Source organism: Bos indicus x Bos taurus, chromosome 10, assembly GCF_003369695.1.
Source record: "Bos indicus x Bos taurus breed Angus x Brahman F1 hybrid chromosome 10, Bos_hybrid_MaternalHap_v2.0, whole genome shotgun sequence".
Lineage (NCBI taxonomy): Eukaryota > Metazoa > Chordata > Mammalia > Artiodactyla > Bovidae > Bos > Bos indicus x Bos taurus.
This window is the reverse complement of record NC_040085.1, coordinates 21,058,818-21,077,998: the sequence shown is the minus strand read 5'-3', so window position 1 is coordinate 21,077,998 and position 19,181 is coordinate 21,058,818. Positions and strand designations below refer to the sequence as shown.

Here is a 19,181-nt window from a genome sequence, read left to right as displayed (position 1 = left end):
GTGTTTAATTAGTGAAATATCTAAATCTAGTCTGGACTTGGGAGACTCAATTATAGTAATCAGGTTTGTTTACACAGGTTTCTCACCTGGATTCCCATCTCTGGCAGTAAGGTTGTCCTACCTCCACATGAGAGGTTTACTGCCTGATTTGGGGAAACAAAGGAGGATCAGATAAAGGAAGGCAGGAGGGAAGGGAAAACAGCAGGGAAGGAGGAGGGAGAGAGAGAAGGGGATAAGGAGGCAGCTCCTAGGAAGATGGACTTTTTTACAGAGAAATTATCCAGTTCCTCAGAGATAACTTTTTCTTGTAACTCCATTCTAAACTATTGAATTATATCTTAAGAGTGTTGGATTTGAACTGAAGGGATCTAAGGTATTAAATGAGATATGAGCAGAAGTGTTTACTCTTCCACTCTAGAAATAAGCGAGGATAAGCCTAGCCAGTATGGAAAAGTTTAAGTTTTGCTCACCTAGAAGCAGAAAGATGAAATAGCCTCAAATTATTCCCTTTTAAAAGAGAACTATGACATAGTTGAATGTTAGAGACTATTCTTTAAAATTATTAATAAGTTAAGGGCCTTGGAAGGTATCAACTAATTCTGATTTTGTAATTCTAACAAACTATGCCTTCCGCTTTTCCTTCAAGGAGACTTTGTGATTCCACACCCGATTCATGGCATTCTTTACATCCTTATTCCTCAGAGTGTAGATGAGTGGGTTTAGCATCGGGGTGATGGTAGTATAGAACACAGACACAGCCTTATCCAGTGGGAAAGTGGTGGATGGACGGAGGTAAATAAAGATACAAGGGACAAAGAAGGAAGTTACTACAGTGAAGTGAGATCCACAGGTAGAGAGAGCCTTGCGCCGGCCCTCAGCAGACTGCTTCCGAAGACTGACTAAAATGACTGTGTAGGAGGCCAGAAGAATGAGGAAACACCCCAGGGAGATGAGACCACTATTGGCAATCACCAACATGTTTACTAGGGTTGTGTCAGCGCAGGCAAGTTTTAGAACTGGGTGGACATCGCAAAAGTAGTGGTCAATGATCTGAGAGCTGCAGAAGGGTAACTGAAAGGTCAGGAGGGTCTGAACAAAGGAGTGAGCCAGGCCTCCCAGCCAGGACAGTGATGCCAGCAGGGTGCAAGCAGTGGTACTCATGATGTTGGCATAACGGAGCGGTTGGCAGATGGCAGCATAACGGTCAAAAGCCATGACAGTCAAAACAAAAATCTCAGTACAACCAAAAAAGTGGAAGGTAAACATCTGAGTTACACAGCCCCAGTAGGAAATAATCTTTTTCTCAGAAACAAAGTCTGCAATCATCTTGGGTGCTGTGGCTGAGGAATAGGCAATGTCCACAAAGGACAAGTTACTGAGGAAGAAATACATGGGTGTATGAAGTCGGGGATCAGGAAAAACCATGAGCAAAATGAGCAGGTTTCCCCCCAGGATCACCATATAGAAGAGGAGGAATAGAGCAAAGAGCATCAGTTGCATTCCAGGATCTTGGGAAAGTCCTAAAAATATAAACTCGGTAACATTGCTGACTACTTCCACGGAGATCCAGGCAGAACTGGTTGAGTGGCTCTGGTTCTCTGCAAAAATAAATGTTATAAACCATTGTAAGCGAGTCAAGCCTAACAGGAACAGCCTTCTGAAAACATTTGAAAGTGAAAGAAAGTGAAAGTGAAATGGAAGTCCCTCAGTCGTGTCCGACTCTTTGCGACCCCATGGACTGTAGCCTACCAGGCTCCTCTGTCCATGGGATTTTCCAGGCAATAGTACTGGAGTGGATTGCCATTTCCTTCTCCAGGGGATCTTCTCGACCCAGGGATCGAACCTGGATCTCCCTCATTGTAGACAGATGCTTTACCATCTGAGCCACCAAGTGATGTTAAATATAGCAGAGGAAAATATTAATATTTCTTGAGTATAGTTCAGGGATATTTTTTCTTACCACATTATTGACTCCCATTTGATTTTCTATTATGCTTAGACCTACAGTTCCTTTCTCCCAATTGTTTTCCTTCATAATCATCCTGTCCCTCTCTCTCAGTCTCTCTCTCTCTGATCTCACACTGCCCACTCCCACATCAGAAATTCTCTTTGGTATGAAAACACTTTAAGTATTAAATGGATAAATTAATTTTTGAGGCTAAAGATACAAGCAAGGAGTTAGCATTTTAGATTTGACGTCTAAAATTCCTATGAGCCTTTTAATATAATATATACAGACCAACTTTACAAGAATAACATTCTATTTAGTCAAGTGAGAATGACTCAGTTTCTAGTTTCTAAATGAGGTTGGAAGTTTCAGTGCAATTAAAAATGAAATTATTTTTAGTGACTGAGAACAACATATACATTGACTCCCTGGCTCACCAACAACCTACGCTTGTAAATTTACTTTGGAAGAGTTTGAATCCTAATCTTTGACCTGCATAAAGAAGTTCAGCTTCACTTGCCAGTAAGGAATACATCAAACTATACAGAGAAATACTTTGTCCTATGTATTGGATAGAATACAATACAATCCAAAGTATTTTACATAGGAAAATACTTTGTCCTATGTGATGGCTCAGATGGTAAAGAATCCGCCTACAGTGCAGGAGACCTGGATTCAATTCCTGGATCAGGAAGATCCCCTGGAGAAGGGAATGGCTATCCACTTCAGTATTCTTGCTTGGAGAATTCCATAGACAGAGGAGCCTGGTGGGCTACAGTTTATGGGGTGAAAAGAATCAGACACGAATGACTAGCATACACATTTTGTGCTAAAGAGTTGAAAAATTTTTAAATTACTAAAACTTTTATCATCCTTAATACTTTTGCCTTAAAAAGCCCTTGCAATTATAGTTAAGAATTAGGAATAAAATGTCCCATACAGATAATGGTAGTAAGTGTATTTTACAATTGTATAAATTGTTTTACAGGTTACATACAGAAGTGCTTAAGGCATACAGAAAAAGTACTGGATAAAATAATCAGAGATGAATTCTTGAAAGAGATGAATCAAGAGACAAAATTTAAAGATCCTCAGAATGAAAATGGCTCCTCTGAATTATGCAAATGTTTTCTCTGAATCAAACCTCTTTCTTCATGGATAGTGGAAAGAGCACTGCCCATAGCTGAGTGATTTGAGTACCCTCACCAACTGTTAACTTTGGGTAAATCTACTTACTTTCTCTGAATATTTGTTTTCTCATCTATAAAAGATGGATGATAAAGTTTTGGCCTCACAAAGCTGTTATAGAAATAAAATGAGATCATCTATATAACATTTTTGTATTTATGAAGTGCTTTACCTTATAATTTGATTCTATGAAGTGAAATCTCTCTAGTAGGTAGATTTGTAATTTGATGTAGTCAGTAATTATATTAAAGCTATATAGACAACTAAGAGACAATACTAAAATTCATATCTAACTTTATTCCTGAGACAATAAACCATAATGTCTGTTTATTTTCATTGTAGAAATACTATTAGTAATGGTTATTATGAACTATTAAGCACTTTTCTGTGTGCAGGATTGTATGCTAAACGATTATCTTATGTTACCTCATTTTATCCTCACAATGTGTGTGTGCTCAGTTGTGTCCAGCTCTTTGTGACCCCATGAATTGTAGCCCACCAAGCTCCTCTGTCCATGGAGTTTTCCAGGCAAGAATACTGGAGTGGGTTGCCATGCACTCCTCCAAGGGATCTTCCTGGCCCAGGGATCGAGCCCAAGTCTCCAGCATTGCAGGTGTATTCTTTACCACTGAGCAGAAGGGGCTGACATTTGAATTGTTTTATTCTGATCCTAGAACCCACAAAATACACAAGCTCTTAAATAAATGATGAAAGACAGAATAATAGAAAAATGATAGATAATTGATAATGATAGATTGATGATTATAGATATAGATGGACAGATAGATGATAAATAGATCAGAGAAAGATAAACTGCTCATGAAAAAACAATTGCATTTAAAAAACAATTGCTCTGTTATGGTGTAAAGCCCTTTGGTAGGAAGATATGCTCTGTGTCCTTAAATCTTCAAATACTCTGTGACACTGTAACAGTAAAGCCAACCTGTACTCAGTTATCACCAGCTGGTAAGATCATAAGGATTGAAAAATATTTAGATAATAAGAGAAAACACTTATCTTGTACTTACTATGTGCCAGTTATTGCTCACATTTAGTTCTCATACAAATCTTATGAGATAGGCTATCATCATTATCCCCACTTCAGAGATGAGGAAACTGAAGAACAAAGAGAGGAAATAACTTGCCCAAGATCATGGAGCTTGTGACTGGCATTACTACTTGAACCTAGGAAATGGGATCTCAATTTTTTAAACCAATATTCATATTTCTGGGGCTGATGGCATCAAAATCACCATATCTTCTTTCTCATTGGAAAGTCTTAAACCTTCTGTATAGTCAAAATACTGTATCCCTTTTCTGCTAATCATGAAGGGTTTATTTACTTTTTAATTACGTATAGTATTTGGAGAGAAGGACTACTGTTGCAATGGGCAAGATCATCGCAACATACACAGTTTCTGTCCAACTTTGCTCAAATTTAATTTACAATAAGAATGCAATAGCAAGTGATGTGGTATTGATCATTAATCTAGATATCATTTTATTTGTCATAACACAATCAAATAGAGGAGGTCCACTCGAAAACTTACAATCACAGTTCTCTGAGATAAGGGTAAAGAAGTCCAGGAGAATCAGGAACACCTTTCCACACAAGGTTATCAGTGAGTGGAATTTTGGAATGTGAATTAGAGCTAACCTGAAGATGACCCTGCAGGGTGTGGGCACAGAAAAGTGGACAAGGCAGGAAGTGAATAGTGAGTAGAATATATGATGTAAATATAGGATGTAAATCATCATAGCATCCTCTACGGGAAATGTCAACAAGTTTGATGTGATTCAGTACAGAATCCATGGATGGAAGTGTCAGGAAATGAGGATGAAAAGGAAGAGTTTCTCATGTCATAAAAGAGCCCTGTGAGTTAAGTTGAAGTGTTGGAATTTATTTTGGATGACTTGGGGGATTCCCAGGATAGGAGGAAAGCAGGAACAGGAGGTGGTAAAGACCACTTGTTAAAAGAGGTCTGAAACTCAGTTTTCCTAGATTCAAATTCTACCTCTACTACAATTCTTGCTAGCACTATGACTTTAGGAAAGCTACTTAACTCCCTTTGCCTGTTTTTTCAAATGCAAAAGGTGGATAAGACTAAAATATACCTCATAAGTATTGTAAAGATTACATATGTGTTCCATATAAAGCACTTATGTACATGGCACAGTGTTAAGTGAATATATGATTAGAATTACCTGTGACTGGAGAAAGGGAAGCCTGTATAGCAGCTGACTTAGGACACTAGTCTTCTTATCATGTCCATATCCTAATTCCCATTTATATGTATTTCCACACTTGTCAAAATCTTAGAAAATACATCTACTTTTGACAACAAACCTTTCAAATACATTTTTAACTGAAATAAGAACAACGTTTTTCCAGTAGTCATGTATATGGATGTGAGACTTGGACCATAAAGAAGGCTGAGTGCTGAAGAAAATAGAAGTTTTTGAACTGTAGTGTTGGAGAAGACTCTTGAGAGTGCCTTGGAGATCTCTTGGAGAGTCCCTTGGAGAGCAAGGAGACCATGCTGGTCAATCCTAAAGGAAATCAATCCTGAATATTCATTGGGAGGACTGATGCTGAAGCTGAAACTCCAATACTTTGGCTACCTGATACGAATAGCCAAATCCTTAGAAAAGGCCCTGATGCTGGGAAAGATTGAAGTCAGGAGGAGAAAATGACAGAGAATAAAATGGTTTGATGGCATCACTGACTCAATGGATGTGAGTTTGAACAAACTCCGGGAGATGGTGAAGGACAGGGAAGCCTGGTGTGCTGCAGTCCATGGGGTGGCAAAGAGCTGGACACTACTGAGCAACTGAACAAAAAAGAACAATGTAGTTTATGTCCCTGTAAGGTTTTCTTTAAGAGTCAAGCAAGGATACCCAAAGATACTTACACAGCTGTTTTATTTTTCCTAAATAGCGACTATCTCAACTTTATTTTGAATCTACCTCGGTAGCCCATGAAATTAATCCAAGCCTAAGGCTCAAGAGCCTTTCTACTATCTTCGTTAGGGGAAAGAGCACAGAGATCAAAAAACTGGGCTTTACTCATAGCTCTGCTTCTTACAGGCTGTGTGATTTAAGATTTTCCTCACTTCTATTAACTTCAGTCCTCCTCTGTGAAGGAATAATGCCACCAATGCTGAGGATCAAGTCAGTTAACAGATATAGAAACAATGTGATTTGCAAATCTAAGTCAAGATCATTTTTGTGATAGACTTTCAGGAGCATCAGTATGAGACTGGTGCAAAGCCAACCTTTTCAGGAGCATTAGTATCAGACTAGGTTGAATTCGGCCTCTCCTCAAAGACGCTAAAGAATATATACTAGGTATAGGTATAATGGAATCTATGCTGCTAAAGAAACAGCATTGCTACTATTCCACTGACCTACCTAAATTATTTCAAATAGCACAAATAGCAAGATTGCAGCTCCCTAAAATTTTCTGAGAGAAAAGGCTCAGCCTTAGTTTCTCCTGTGAGCAATTTGCAAATGACAGAGACCAAACATTCTGGACCTTTTTCCTAACAGTAAGCTCCATCCCACAGCAAACTTTCTTTATACAATAGTGTCTAAACAAATAGAGTTGAAAAATCTGCAAATGAGTTAATGTAACACAATGTAGACTATACACATATTTCTATATTTCATGCAGCACAAATATTTATTTGTCCTTTCACTTAGTAATTGCTCAATCTCAGATAGTAAAGAATCTGCCTGTAATGCAGGAGACCTGGGTTCAATTCCTGGGTCAGGAAGATCCCCTGGAAAAGGAAGTGGCAACCCACTCTAGTATTCTTGCCTGGAGAATCCCATGGACAGAGGAGCCTGACAGGCTACAGTCTATGGGGTCGCAAAAGTCGGACACGACTTAGCAACTAAACCATCACTTAGAAATTATTTATTGAGCATTTTCTCTGTGTCTGGTACTGTGTTGTGAACATAAAAAGATGAATAAAAACCTATTCTTGACATAAAACCATTCATTTTAAAGTAATACCTTTAAAAGACTTTCTCAAAGCCTTGTAAATTTATGTAAAATTTGAAATCTAAATATAAAGATGGTGAAGGACAGGGAAGCCTGGAGTGCTGCAGTCCATGGGGTTGCAAAGAGGGAGACACGACTGTGTGACTAAACAACAATAAGTAAAAAGAATATGAGAGACCGCTTGACTTGCTTTATTCCACTTCTTTAACCACTGGTGAAACAAATGAAACGCAGAGAGGAAACTGAATTATCGAGGTTCCACTGTTACTGGTAAAACTAGGATGAAACTCCAATTGGATAATAGGATAGATACTTCAAACTGTAATAAACTTCTTCCTTAATTAACAGTATTACAAGAACAAAAATCGCAAAGTGGATGAAGAATTTAAGATTTCCCTTTATGCATGAATATGATTTACATCAATAACATTACCTCTGTCTCTTTCACCAGTTGTTAACCTGGCATTCCAGGTACATACTTACTCTGGCTGTCTTCCTGAGTGTGGTCCCACGACATGGATTTGGACAACCTGAGATCTTCTTGGATCAATAAAATGTTCTGAGCTAGAAATGCGACATATATCCAGAAATTCACACTAAAAAACTGAGATCTGTATAGCGATGCTTCTCTTATGTATGTGCCACATTTCACAGAAAGGACTGCCCTACAGCCTAAGATAAAGTCCTGAGTTTGATCATCTGTTTTTTTCTTCTCACTCTCTTTCTCTATCTCTTTCTCCCTTTCTTTCTCAAAGATAGAACTTCATGAGGTTAAAACCATGCCATAGCTTCTGATCTTGGTCTGCAAGAACTTCTTCTATATTCCTGTCTGCCAGAAGAAAGAAACCATCAGCAATCTTTATGCCTCATCACAACCCTGAGGGAATTGTGGGGCCAGTGATTGGGTAGCAGCTGGACAGGAAAAGTACAAGTGTAATAACCTCTAAACCACTCCTTATAAAACTATATTGAAGGCTACTTGATAAAAAACTAGGTAATAAGTACTCAGGCCATTTCCACAGTTTTACACAATTTACTCAAAATCGGGGCAAGAGAAAGGAGAAGGTGATTCTCGGTATCAATGTATTGGACCCTTTATCAACAATAAATATTTGCTTAGACAACTGACAATATTTTACTTCATTTTAAAATTTGCTGAAGTTCTAGAAGATAAGCAAAATGTTTAATTTAACAGCACTGTGAAGACAGTGCCTCAGTCCTATTAGTACATGAACCAGTTTCTTAGGGATTTGGGTCAGGGAGGTTTGACTCGAGTTGAGGATTACACCTCTAAAATCGAGTATAAAATTTACTCAGTGAATTACAGTGTGAACTTTCAGGTCGAGGCTAAAGTTCTGTGTGTTTGAATGGTACCACCATATACCATGAAAGATATAATAACCCAATTAAGATGAAAATGCACCTTGGCTAGTGATCTTTCTGAGGCAAAAAGGACTTACATTGGTTGCAGCGTAAAAAATGTGTCTTTTGTTATTGCTGGCAACAGTTGATTGTTCTATGATGGGGCTAGAGTATCAGTAAAGGGGTGTTTAGTTAATGTAGCAGTATTGGTTGATTAGTTGTGACAAATGTACCATAGTAATGTAAGAAATTAACAATAGAGGAAATGATGTGACATATACAGAAACTGTCTCCACTGTCTTAGCAACTATTCTGTAAATTTGAAACTGTTGTGAAATTTTAACAAAATACTTAGATTTTTAAAAGATGGTATAAAAGCCTTGAAAGTAGAGAACATTTTTTTATATTCCAAATGAGATTATTTTAACCTGATTTTGAGGAAACATATATCACCTAACATGAAATTTCCTGTGTCAAAGCTAGTTGCAATATGAATAAAGGAGTTATCAGGAGTTTTATTATCATGTGGCAGGGGTCTAGGATTAAAATCTCTAGTTCCTCTTTGTTTCCTCTGATTCTCCAGGATCAAAAAATTGTACAATCTTCTTTCAGCTTTTATTTTGCATTGAACAGAACAGTTAGCAATAATTTTAATATAACCAGACAGTATTTAGTGAGTTCTGACCACCTGTAGACACACTTTTTAGAGCTTTACAAGTCTTATTTTTTGTTATTATTTTGTTTAAGTTTCCTGAGAACCCTGTGGGGCAGATACTATTATTTTCCTCATTGAACAAAGAGATATTGAGGTTAAGTCGCTTGTCCTCTGGTAAGTGGTGGAGGTAGACCATGACGAGAACGTCAAACTCCAGCGTCCACACTTCTCACATCTCTGCTCTACTCCCCTAGCCATCTGGGCTCACACATTGTCTTCAAATACTATTCACCTCCTCCTGGTGGATATTGAGAGCCTTTATAATTAGATATCTGGGTGACCTGTTGATGCCTGGGGGAACCCCCAAATGGCAAAATGTCTACCGCATTTCCAAGCACATAATAGGCTTTCAGCAAATAGCTGCTCACTCAAAGAATGGATAATAAATTAATAATGAATTCACAAAGGAATAATGAATGAATGAGTATAAAAGGATCCAAAAATAGAATTTATTTATTAAAGGAACATCTGCCTGGAAATTGTTTCCTCTAGATGAGGAGTAAACACTGTGATAGCACACTGACTTCTTTTCCATAACACTGAATAATTTCCAGGGCTCCAAGAGGGGATAATTTAACCATAAGAAAGCTTCTGTTTCTAAAAATCCCAAATAAATGACTCTGTAAAACTATATTGAAGATGACTTGGTAAATAGCTAGTTAAAATTCAAATCATTCCCATATATTTGTGTACAATTTGCTCAAAGTTGGCACAAGGTAAAGTGAAGGATGGTACTCAGTATTACTATTTGGGACCACTAACCCTACAACAACAAATAAAACTTGCTTTTCTTACTATTGGTTTCCTTACTTTGTTCTTACTATTCTTGACTCATTCACAAGGTGTTTAGAGCTAGGCCATAAATGTGCAGTCTTAGCTCTCACGAGTTCTGGAAATGTGAAGTCAATAACCCTCCTGTGACTTCACGAATCAGACTTGTCTTTGTATCCTTTCACTTCTTTCAGTACCCCAAAGGACTCCAAGAGCTTGTGAGAAGAGGCAGACCCACCTTGAATATCTGTGGGACTCAAAGCAAGAGTACAAATAGAACCCATGTACCATGTCTAAAAGCTATACTGAGTGAAGTAAGTTAGACAGAGAAAGACAAATATCATATTTATTGGTTATTTGTGAAATCTAAAACAACGGGTACAGATGAACTTATCTACAAAATAGAAAAAGAGTTACAGAAATTAAATATCATTTCAAGGGAATAAAGGAGGGGATAGACTGGGAGAGCAGATAAGGCAATGGCAACCTACTCCAGTACTGTTGCCTGGAGAATCCCATGATGAAGGAGCCTGGTGGGCTATAGTCCATGGGGTCGCTAAGAGTTGGACACGACTGAGCGACTTCACTTTCACTTTTCACTTTCATGCATTGGAGAAGGCAATGGCAACCCACTCCAGTGTCCTTGCCTTGAGAATCCCAGGGACGGGGGAGCCTGGTGGACTGCCGTCTATGGGGTCGCACAGAGTCGGACACGACTGAAGCGACTTAGCAGCAGCAGCAGACTGGGAGAGAGGGGAGATTGAATTGGAAGGTTGGGATTGACATATAAACACTACTATATACAAAATATATGACTAATAAGGACTTAATGTATAACACAGGGAACTCTACTCTGTAATGACCTATGTGGGAAAAGAATCTAAAAGAAGAGTGTGTATATGTATATGAATAACTGATTCACTTTGTTGTACAGCAGAAACTAACACAGCATTGTAAATCAAATATAATCCAACAAAAAAATTTTTTTAAAAAGCTATGAATCAAGGTAACAACATTTAAATTAATTTTAATTTTATCATAGAAAATAATGTTCTCATACTCATAACTAACTACTGGAAGGCCAGGTTCAAACTTAAAACCCATCAGACATGGCAGTATGGATATAGCAAGTTTGGGTGCTCAGTCCCCAGCCTGCATTTTCTGGTTCCAAATCCCAGTACAAGAGATCTCTCATGTATGAGTGTGGATTCTGCAGCCCAGCCAGGCTCTAGTCACGCAGTTCTCACTCAGTGCCCTTCAGTCCGAAGGTGCACACAAACACAGAGCTATGATCCAGCCTCAGGGAGGCAGCCCTGAAGCAGCTCAGGCAAGCCACGGAAGCGCTCTCGGCGCATCTGAATTCTGAACCCTGTGTATGCACGCTTGCTAAATCAGTCACTTCAGTTTTGTCTGACTCTTTGTGACCCTATGCACTGTAGCCCACAGGTTCCTCTGTCCATGGGATTCTCCAGGAAAGAATAGTGGAGTGGGTTATTATTTCTCCAGGGGATTTTCCCAACCCAGAGATCAAACCTGTTATCTTTTATGTCTCCTGCTTTGGGAAGTGGGTTCTTACCACTAGCGTCACCTGAGAGGTCCTGTGAATTCTGTAGATAATATCAACAATGTACAGTCTGAAAAACAGAAATTTTATAAGGTTAGTTGCCGGGAGCCACCATGGGAGATCCCACCCATGACAAGGTCATGTGGAAGAGCCATGACGAGCAAGGCGGATCATGGCTCAAGAGATTCCCTGGATTTGCTCGAGCATCTACCCCAAAACCAGAATCTGTCTGTCTTACTATTTTGTGCCTTTCACCAACTCTTCTGACATTAACAGGGGGCTATCCCTGACCGCCTTTCTCTGGAAAAAATCAACTTAGGGCTTTAGTTCATGGACATGATAAGAGTGTTTCAATTCAAACCCCTCTGTTGGCATTCTAGCTTGCCTGACAGGTTTATCCATACTCTTGCAATTAACACACATGATCGTTCACAACTCCCCAACCTTGAAAGGCACGGGAAGCCAAAACATTCTAAAAGTCCTAATGAGCATAGAGTCCTTTATGGGATGTCCTTTAAGGGATGAAAAATTATTAGAATAGATAGTACTGATAAAGAGCTTCATTATTGGGCCAATGCTTGCTGCCAAGTGCCCATATCCCTTATCCATGTGCACCTGGGAGTGCATTGGTTAACATAGTTGGAATGTGAGAAAAACAAGCAGCAGCCTTGGAATTAACCACATCAGACCTTTGAGCTAATTGGTTCTTTCTTTGTTGTGACCCACTGCACCTTTGCTCTGTGAGAATGTAACTCTGTTTAGTACTTTCTGAGGCTGGGAGAAATAAAGAAGAAACACTTTAAGGGAAAAAAAGTTTTCTGGCTGAGCAGCCTTTATCAAAAAAGGGTCATAAAATGTCCACAGGCCTCCAAGGCCAGAAGATAATGTACACAACATTGTTTATGGGAAAGGTATGCAGAAAAAATCCTGGTTTCCATAAAGACAAAATAGATGTAATGTTTGGGCTGACTCTGTATGACTTTGCATCTTTCATTTCCCTCTATGTACAATTCAAGGTATAAAAGTTCCTTTTGAAAATAAAGTTATGGGCCTCGCTCATCAAAGCTTGGTCTCCCCGTGTCGTTCTTTTTTTTCCTTTTCCCTCCTTTTCGCTCTCTGTTCTTCTTTCAGGATGACTCCTTGGAACACGGGAGCTTTATTGGCTTTCTGTGTTAATCAAGGAAGATCAAGCCTCTTTCTCTTCTATCTATCCCTAATCGCCTAGGCCGTCATCCTGAGGGTACCCCTGGATCCTGCTGGGGCTGGACCCCGGCAGTTATTACTAAAACTTTTTGGTGGTGCTAATGGTAAAGAACCTGTCTGCCATGCAGGAGACATAAAAGACATGGGTGGGTTCAATCCCTGGGTCAGAAAGATCCCCTGGAAGGGTCATGACAACCCACCCCAGTATTCTTGCCTGGAGAATCTCATGGACAAAGACTGGCAAGCTACAGTCCATAGGGTCACAAAGAGTTGGACACAACTGAAGCAACTTAGCACTCAGCAGAGAACTGATAATGCAAAAACAGTATCTTGCTTTTCTGAATATTATGCTACCAGTTCCAGATATCAAAAGGACTTTTAAAATGTGGTGGTCAGAACACAGGAAATTACATGTTGGGTCATATGTGTGTGCATGGGTGTGTGTATATATATATACATATATATATACATATATATATATATATATATACATGCATACACAATATGAAGATAACAGAAACTTTCTGATTGCCAAATTATCCCCTCTAAGAGCTCTAGAAATTATGAAGTGTTATGGAAAAGAAATCAACATGCCATCACAGTGTTTACTCCTCATCTACTAAAAACATTTCCAGAAAGATGTTCCTTTAATAAATAAATCCTATTTTTGAATCCTTTTATATTCTTTCATTCATTATTCCTTTGTGAATTCATTATTAATTTATTATCCATTCATTGAGTGAGAAGCTATTTTCTGAAAGCCTATTATGTGCTTGGAAATGTGGTAGACATTTTGCCATTTGGAGGATCCCCCAGGCATCAACAGGTCACCCAAATATCTAATTATAAAGGCTCTCACTATCCACCTGGAGAAGGTGAATAGTATTCGAAGACAGTATGTGAGCCCAGATGCCTGGGGGAGTAGAAGAGAGAGGTGAGAAGTGTGGACGTTGGAGTTTGACATCCTCATCATGGTCCAGCTCCACTATTTACTAGGGGACAAGAGACTTTACCTCTTGATTATCTCTTTGTTTGATGAGGACAATAAAATAATAGTATCTGCCCCACAGGGTTCTCAGGAAAGTTAAACACAATAACACTTGTTACCCTCTAATAAGTGTGATTTCCTAAGGCCTTCAATTTTCCTATGAAAGAGACATTAGAAAAAGGGGATGTTGCAGTCAGCTGATGCAATAAGAAAGCCTGGAGCTTCATGTTCCTGCAATGTTCCTACAATGTGCCTGGCTGACTCTCAGCACCACTTAATCCCTCCTGTCAACTCACACACTACTCTGACTGGCAGTTTCCTCATGTCAGCCCTTCTGGATATCTATGGTAGACAATAGTTCTCTGTGGAAATATCATGGAGTGAAAGGAAAAGAAGAGGGTGTAATCAGTACCAGGAGGCCATGCACCCTCATTCATCCTGTTAAGAAATCACCCAAGTGGTAGCTTTGTTCCTGGTCTTTGAGAATTCCTTCTGTAGCCACATATACATACACACACACACACACACACACACACACACACACAGTTTCTTAAGCATAAAGTCACTAACTCCCAGCATAAAACTGAAAATCCACTCTTTATTCCAATGTAAAGAAAACTCTTACATAATGAGTATTGCAAATTATCTAGTAAATCAAAGTACTAGGTAGAATTTCAGACGTTTTTTTCCTGAAGTATGCTTTTTAACTAAGTAATTAGAAAAGCCTCCCTATAGCAATTGATTAGGAAATAAAGAGAACAAATATAAAAATATTCTTCAAAGTCCATCATTCTATTATTATTTAGTAAATAGAATGAATTCCTTCCATAGGCATAAAAAGTTGCAAAGAGCCTTAAGTCATAGGTTTGTTGTAGTTGTTTAATCACTGTCATGTCCTACCCTTTGCGACTCTGTAGCCCTCCAGGATCCTCTATCTATGGGATGTAGGAGGCAAGAATACTGGTGTGGGTTGCCATTTCCTTCTTCAGGGGATCTTCCTGACACAAGGATCGAACCCACATCTCCTGCTTGGCAGGCAGGTTTTTACCACTGAGTCACCTAGATAATCTTAAATATAAATGTTCTGGTGAATCTTTTTAAGGATCTCCTAGGTCTCGAGATCCTATGCAGGTATAATTGAAATAAAGCAGTTAGTTCATCTGATTGTATTAATACTCTTCCTGGGGAGAAAAAAATATTAACTTAGACTTAATTAAAGTTTTTAGCTTTCTTGGTTAATTACACTTTTTCTACATGATCTTGGGCAAGATATTATTTAACAAATTTGAGTTGGTAAAAACAAAGTTGAATAATATTACTTACTTTTCAAAGCACTTCTGGGCAGAGCAATAGTTCTTCAAGGGCAGGAACCAGGTAGGTGGGAGCTTTAAACCATAGCTCATTTCTTTCTCTTTTTCCTTTAGAGTTCAGAGCTCTTAAACATTGTGAACAGTTAAAGAACAATCTTATCAGTTCTCTCCCAATACTTCAGCTAAAAGAAAAACTCTAGGTGAAATGGAATGCCTCTTCTAAAGAATTCTCTACAGCAGAATGCTGAGAGCTTCCCTCACTCCAGCACCCTTAGACTTCCTTTCCTTTACACATAAACTTCATTAAGAGCTTATGTTCAATCAAATGAGTTGTTCAACTGCATTTCCAAAAATTGGCACAATGTACAACATAGTTCCTGGGTGACCACTATTATACAGGCTAGTTTATGATGTTTTCAAGCTTTGTTGCAGACAAAACAAAAGCGATTCACATTGCCTTGGAAGATTCTCTGATGAGACCTCAGAAGGAACTTCTGGACACCAGGAAATGTTATACTCTAGAGGACTAGGACACAAAAGGAGCTGTACAATCTTCTTTCATTTGAAAAGAGCTTAAAAGGGAAATGAATAAAGGAAGACCACTTATAGGCAAAAGGCTAGAAGAGCTGATCTTTCAACGTGTCCCTTTGACCTTAGTACTCAATTCTTATTATCATTTGTGGGCCAGTAAACACTACTGAGGTCCTTGCTTAATATTTGACACCTGATACAGTCACCTATGCCTCCCAGCTATAATCAAGAACAATGCATTATAATTTTTATACTGCCTTCTCTTTTATACCAAAGTCACCAAATTTCTTCTCATGCATGTACTCAGGTATAGGATGAGTTAAGAGTGTTAAGAAAGAATATATTTTCTAAATCACCTCTTCCTGTTCATTCTTGGACATGGCAGCAGGATGTCACATGTTTTTTTCTCAGCTTCTTCATAGCTGTCTTCATATCAGTGTTTCTGAGAGTATAAATGAGGGGGTTCAACATAGGTGTGATCACTGTGTAGAAGACAGAGAAAACTTTGTCCACAGAGAAGCTGCAGAAAGGTCTCAGGTAGATGAATACACACGGCACAAAGATCAGACTGACCACTGTTAGGTGGGAGGCACAGGTAGAGAGTGCCCTGTTCTGGCCCTGGCGGAAGCGAGTTCTCAGGGTGACCAGGATGACAGCATAAGAGAAGAGCAAAACCAAGAAACAGACAAGAGACAATAGACCACTGTTCGAGACCATCAGCACTTCTACTACATATGTGTCTGTGCAGGCTAGCTTGATGACCTGTGGGACGTCACAGTAGAAGTTGTCCAGTTTATTGGGCCCACAGAAAGGCAGCTGAATGACCAGTGTGACCTGTGTGATAGAATGGACAAAACCCCCACACCAACAGGCAAAAACCATCTGAAGGCACAGCTGGTGGTTCATGACTGTCAGGTACTGCAAAGGATTACATATGGCAACATACCTATCATAGGCCATGGCTGTCAGCAGAAACATCTCACTGGCTCCCAGAAAGTGCAGGAAGCAGATCTGGGCCAGGCATCCGGAAAAAGAGATGATCTTGTCCTCCTGTACGAAATCTCCTAACATCTTGGGCACAGTAACACAGCTCAGGCATAGGTCAATGAAGGACAGGTGGCCCAAAAAATAGTACATAGGTGATTGGAGCAGGTGAGTATCAGCTCGCACCGTTACCACTATCAAGAGGTTTCCCAGGACAATGGCCATGTAAAACAACAGAAATATTAAGAAGAGAAATAGCTGCAGCTCCAAGGATGATGATAGACCCAGAAGAACAAATTCTGTCACCTTAGAATCATTTTCTTTTTTCATCAGGTCAAGAATACCAAGTGACCTAAGAAAGATGAATTAAATTAGAACAAGAGAGATTTAAGCTAGACAAAAGGCAAAAAAAAAAAAAAAAAGAAAGAAAGAGGAAACTGAAATAATGGAAGAAACGGGAATTAGGATCCAGATGGGTTATATTAGAATTAGGTAGGCTCAGGACAGTATTGCCATGAATCCAGCTATCGTTGTATTACCACTAAGTAGTGTCCGACTCTTTTGTGACCCCATGGACTGTTGCCTGCCAGCTTCCTCCATCCATGGGATTTCCCAGTTGACGAACCCACTGTAGTGGGTTACCATTTCCTTCTTCAGGGCATCTTCCCACCCCAGGGATTGAACCTGCATCTCCTACATTGGCAAATGAATTCTTTACTGTTGAGCTTCCAGGGAAGCCCCCATGAATCCAGTGCCTTCTGTTATGTAAATTTGATCCTGTCTTATCCAAATCTTGTAGCCACCTTCCAAAATACTACCATCCCTAGAATTCCCTGATGCTGTGGGAATTTCATTGTTCTGTAAATGCTTCTAAGTGCATAAAACAAGAACAAGACTCAAATTATTTCTTAAATTTAAGATTTATAAATGTCAGTATATAGAAAAAAAGAGTATGAACAACAGGAGGTATAAAAAGGATTTCAGAGTCAGAAAGAGGTATAAGGGAGGAGACTGGAGATCTGAGAAACTTACATCATTGAATATCAGGAACTATGCAGTTTCAAAGAAAGAACATTTTACCCTGCTCTTCATTCCACCAGCTCCTTCTTCATAGTCTCAGGCTAGCAAAATGAGAAATTCTCAGATGACCATCAAAGTTGCCCTGTCTGTGCCCTCATGGTGTTCTTATGAGTCAAGCCTTAATTGAGGGCTGGCTGTAAGGACTGGAGAGATCCCCTCTCCCTAGGGCTTTGTCTGTATCTGACGCTTTTATGGTCCTTATGCCACCATTCAGCCTAATGAGTCCTGGGATTCCCTGGGCTGCTGTTGTTAGTTGTCTGCATGTCAGTTCTTGCTGGAAAGCTGAACTTGGGCTCTGAAGGTTCTGAAACAGTCAGACCTTATTGTACAACACAGCCCTCCCATTTACCTATTTCGTATTGATTAATTTGACATTACGTGTGCTACCAATTTTCCATATGTCAGTCTGTTATCTGAGTAAAACAATACTCAATGGTTTCCCAACCATGCTTCCTGGAGTGGGTTAGGCTGAATGATAAATGCCAAGTTACCATAGGAAGCTGTACAAGCAGGAACACTTCCTTCAGGGTGTTACAGAGTCTTAATACAACACAAGTCTCTTGATGATACTTCAAGCATCTTCTCTAACTGGTGCCTATGTATGGATCTTATCCAGAAAACAAAGATGCTATCTTTAGTAACTGACTTGTGTTGCTGTCAAAGTAAAATTTTTTATGTTATAAAACATAATTCTGATATGGCTGATTCATGTTGAAGTTTGAAAGAAAACAACAAAATTCTGTAAAACAATTATCCTTCAATAAAAAATAAATTAAAAAAACAGAATTCTGAAATAGATGATGAATACATGTCAAAATTGTATTTAATTCTTTAATGAGGGATGGTAGGATGACAAAGCCAATTCAAAAAACAATATAAATAATGACTTTGTATAATCACAGTATAAAAAAGAACACTAAAATAAAATTTCTAAATATATAAACCAGTTAATGCCCTAAAGGAAAACACAACCTTAACATTTGGGATTTTTTTCCCCCACACTAACAAGAAAATTGACACAGTTTAGCAGTTTTCTATTATATCTAACTATATAATTGTACACATCTGAAATCCCATAAATAGCAAATACTAGGTTAAAATTACATCCTTCTAGAGTTAGATGAGCCTTAAGTAGGCTTGTTAAATAACATTTTAACATGACATTAAAAGGTAACACTTATACTTGGATTTCACTTTAGGATAAGAATAAGAAATAAAGCATACCAGCAGGATAATATCAGACATTTCTCTCTTGCAGAAGGAGTTCTCATGGCAGACAGGTTTTTAGATTTTTTTTCCCTCCCACTGCAAAGTGACAGTTCAAGGGAAAAGAAGAGATATACGCAGGTGAGAGTAGGACCCACACTGAGTTAGATTATTCAGGCATTGTTGAGGTCAATATCACCCATCCAACTGCATCAGCATAGCTCCAGGGTCCCTGAAAGAAACATACCCAGTCATTAGAGTCATTGCTCTCCAGAATGCCCAAATCTATGTCTTCTCATCAGCCTCATCTATGGCTTTTTAATAG

The 19,181-nt window shown here is 38.9% G+C and overlaps 2 protein-coding genes across 2 annotated transcripts; both read right to left on the bottom strand.

The window, feature by feature from the left end:
• Positions 1-621: 621 nt before the first annotated feature.
• LOC113899591 (olfactory receptor 4S2-like) lies at positions 622-9,355 on the bottom strand. The gene is made up of 3 exons (XM_027552855.1): positions 9,280-9,355; positions 7,626-7,706; positions 622-1,598 (listed from the first exon to the last, which is right to left on the bottom strand). Exons 1-3 carry the CDS (start codon positions 9,353-9,355, stop codon positions 622-624), a joined length of 1,134 nt encoding a protein of 377 aa, XP_027408656.1.
• A 6,583-nt stretch (positions 9,356-15,938) lies between these two features.
• On the bottom strand, positions 15,939-16,900 carry LOC113899590 (olfactory receptor 4Q3-like). The gene is given in 2 exon segments (XM_027552854.1): positions 15,939-15,991; positions 15,994-16,900. Coding segments are annotated over 2 exon segments (960 nt in total).
• Positions 16,901-19,181: the final 2,281 nt, after the last annotated feature.

What these genes read in the sequence shown, in the direction of transcription:
- LOC113899591 (XM_027552855.1), bottom strand. Translation starts at nt 9,355, where the DNA reads ATGGTCTACCTCCACCACTTACCAGAGGACAAGCGACTTAACCTCAAT. An exon ending in GTTCAATGAGGAAAATAATA is followed by an intron (nt 7,707 to 9,279) that starts GTATCTGCCCCA and finishes TCGCATTTCTAG; the next exon opens with CTCAGAACATTTTATTGATC. An exon ending in CACTCAGGAAGACAGCCAGA is followed by an intron (nt 1,599 to 7,625) that starts GTAAGTATGTAC and finishes TTATTTTTGCAG; the next exon opens with AGAACCAGAGCCACTCAACC.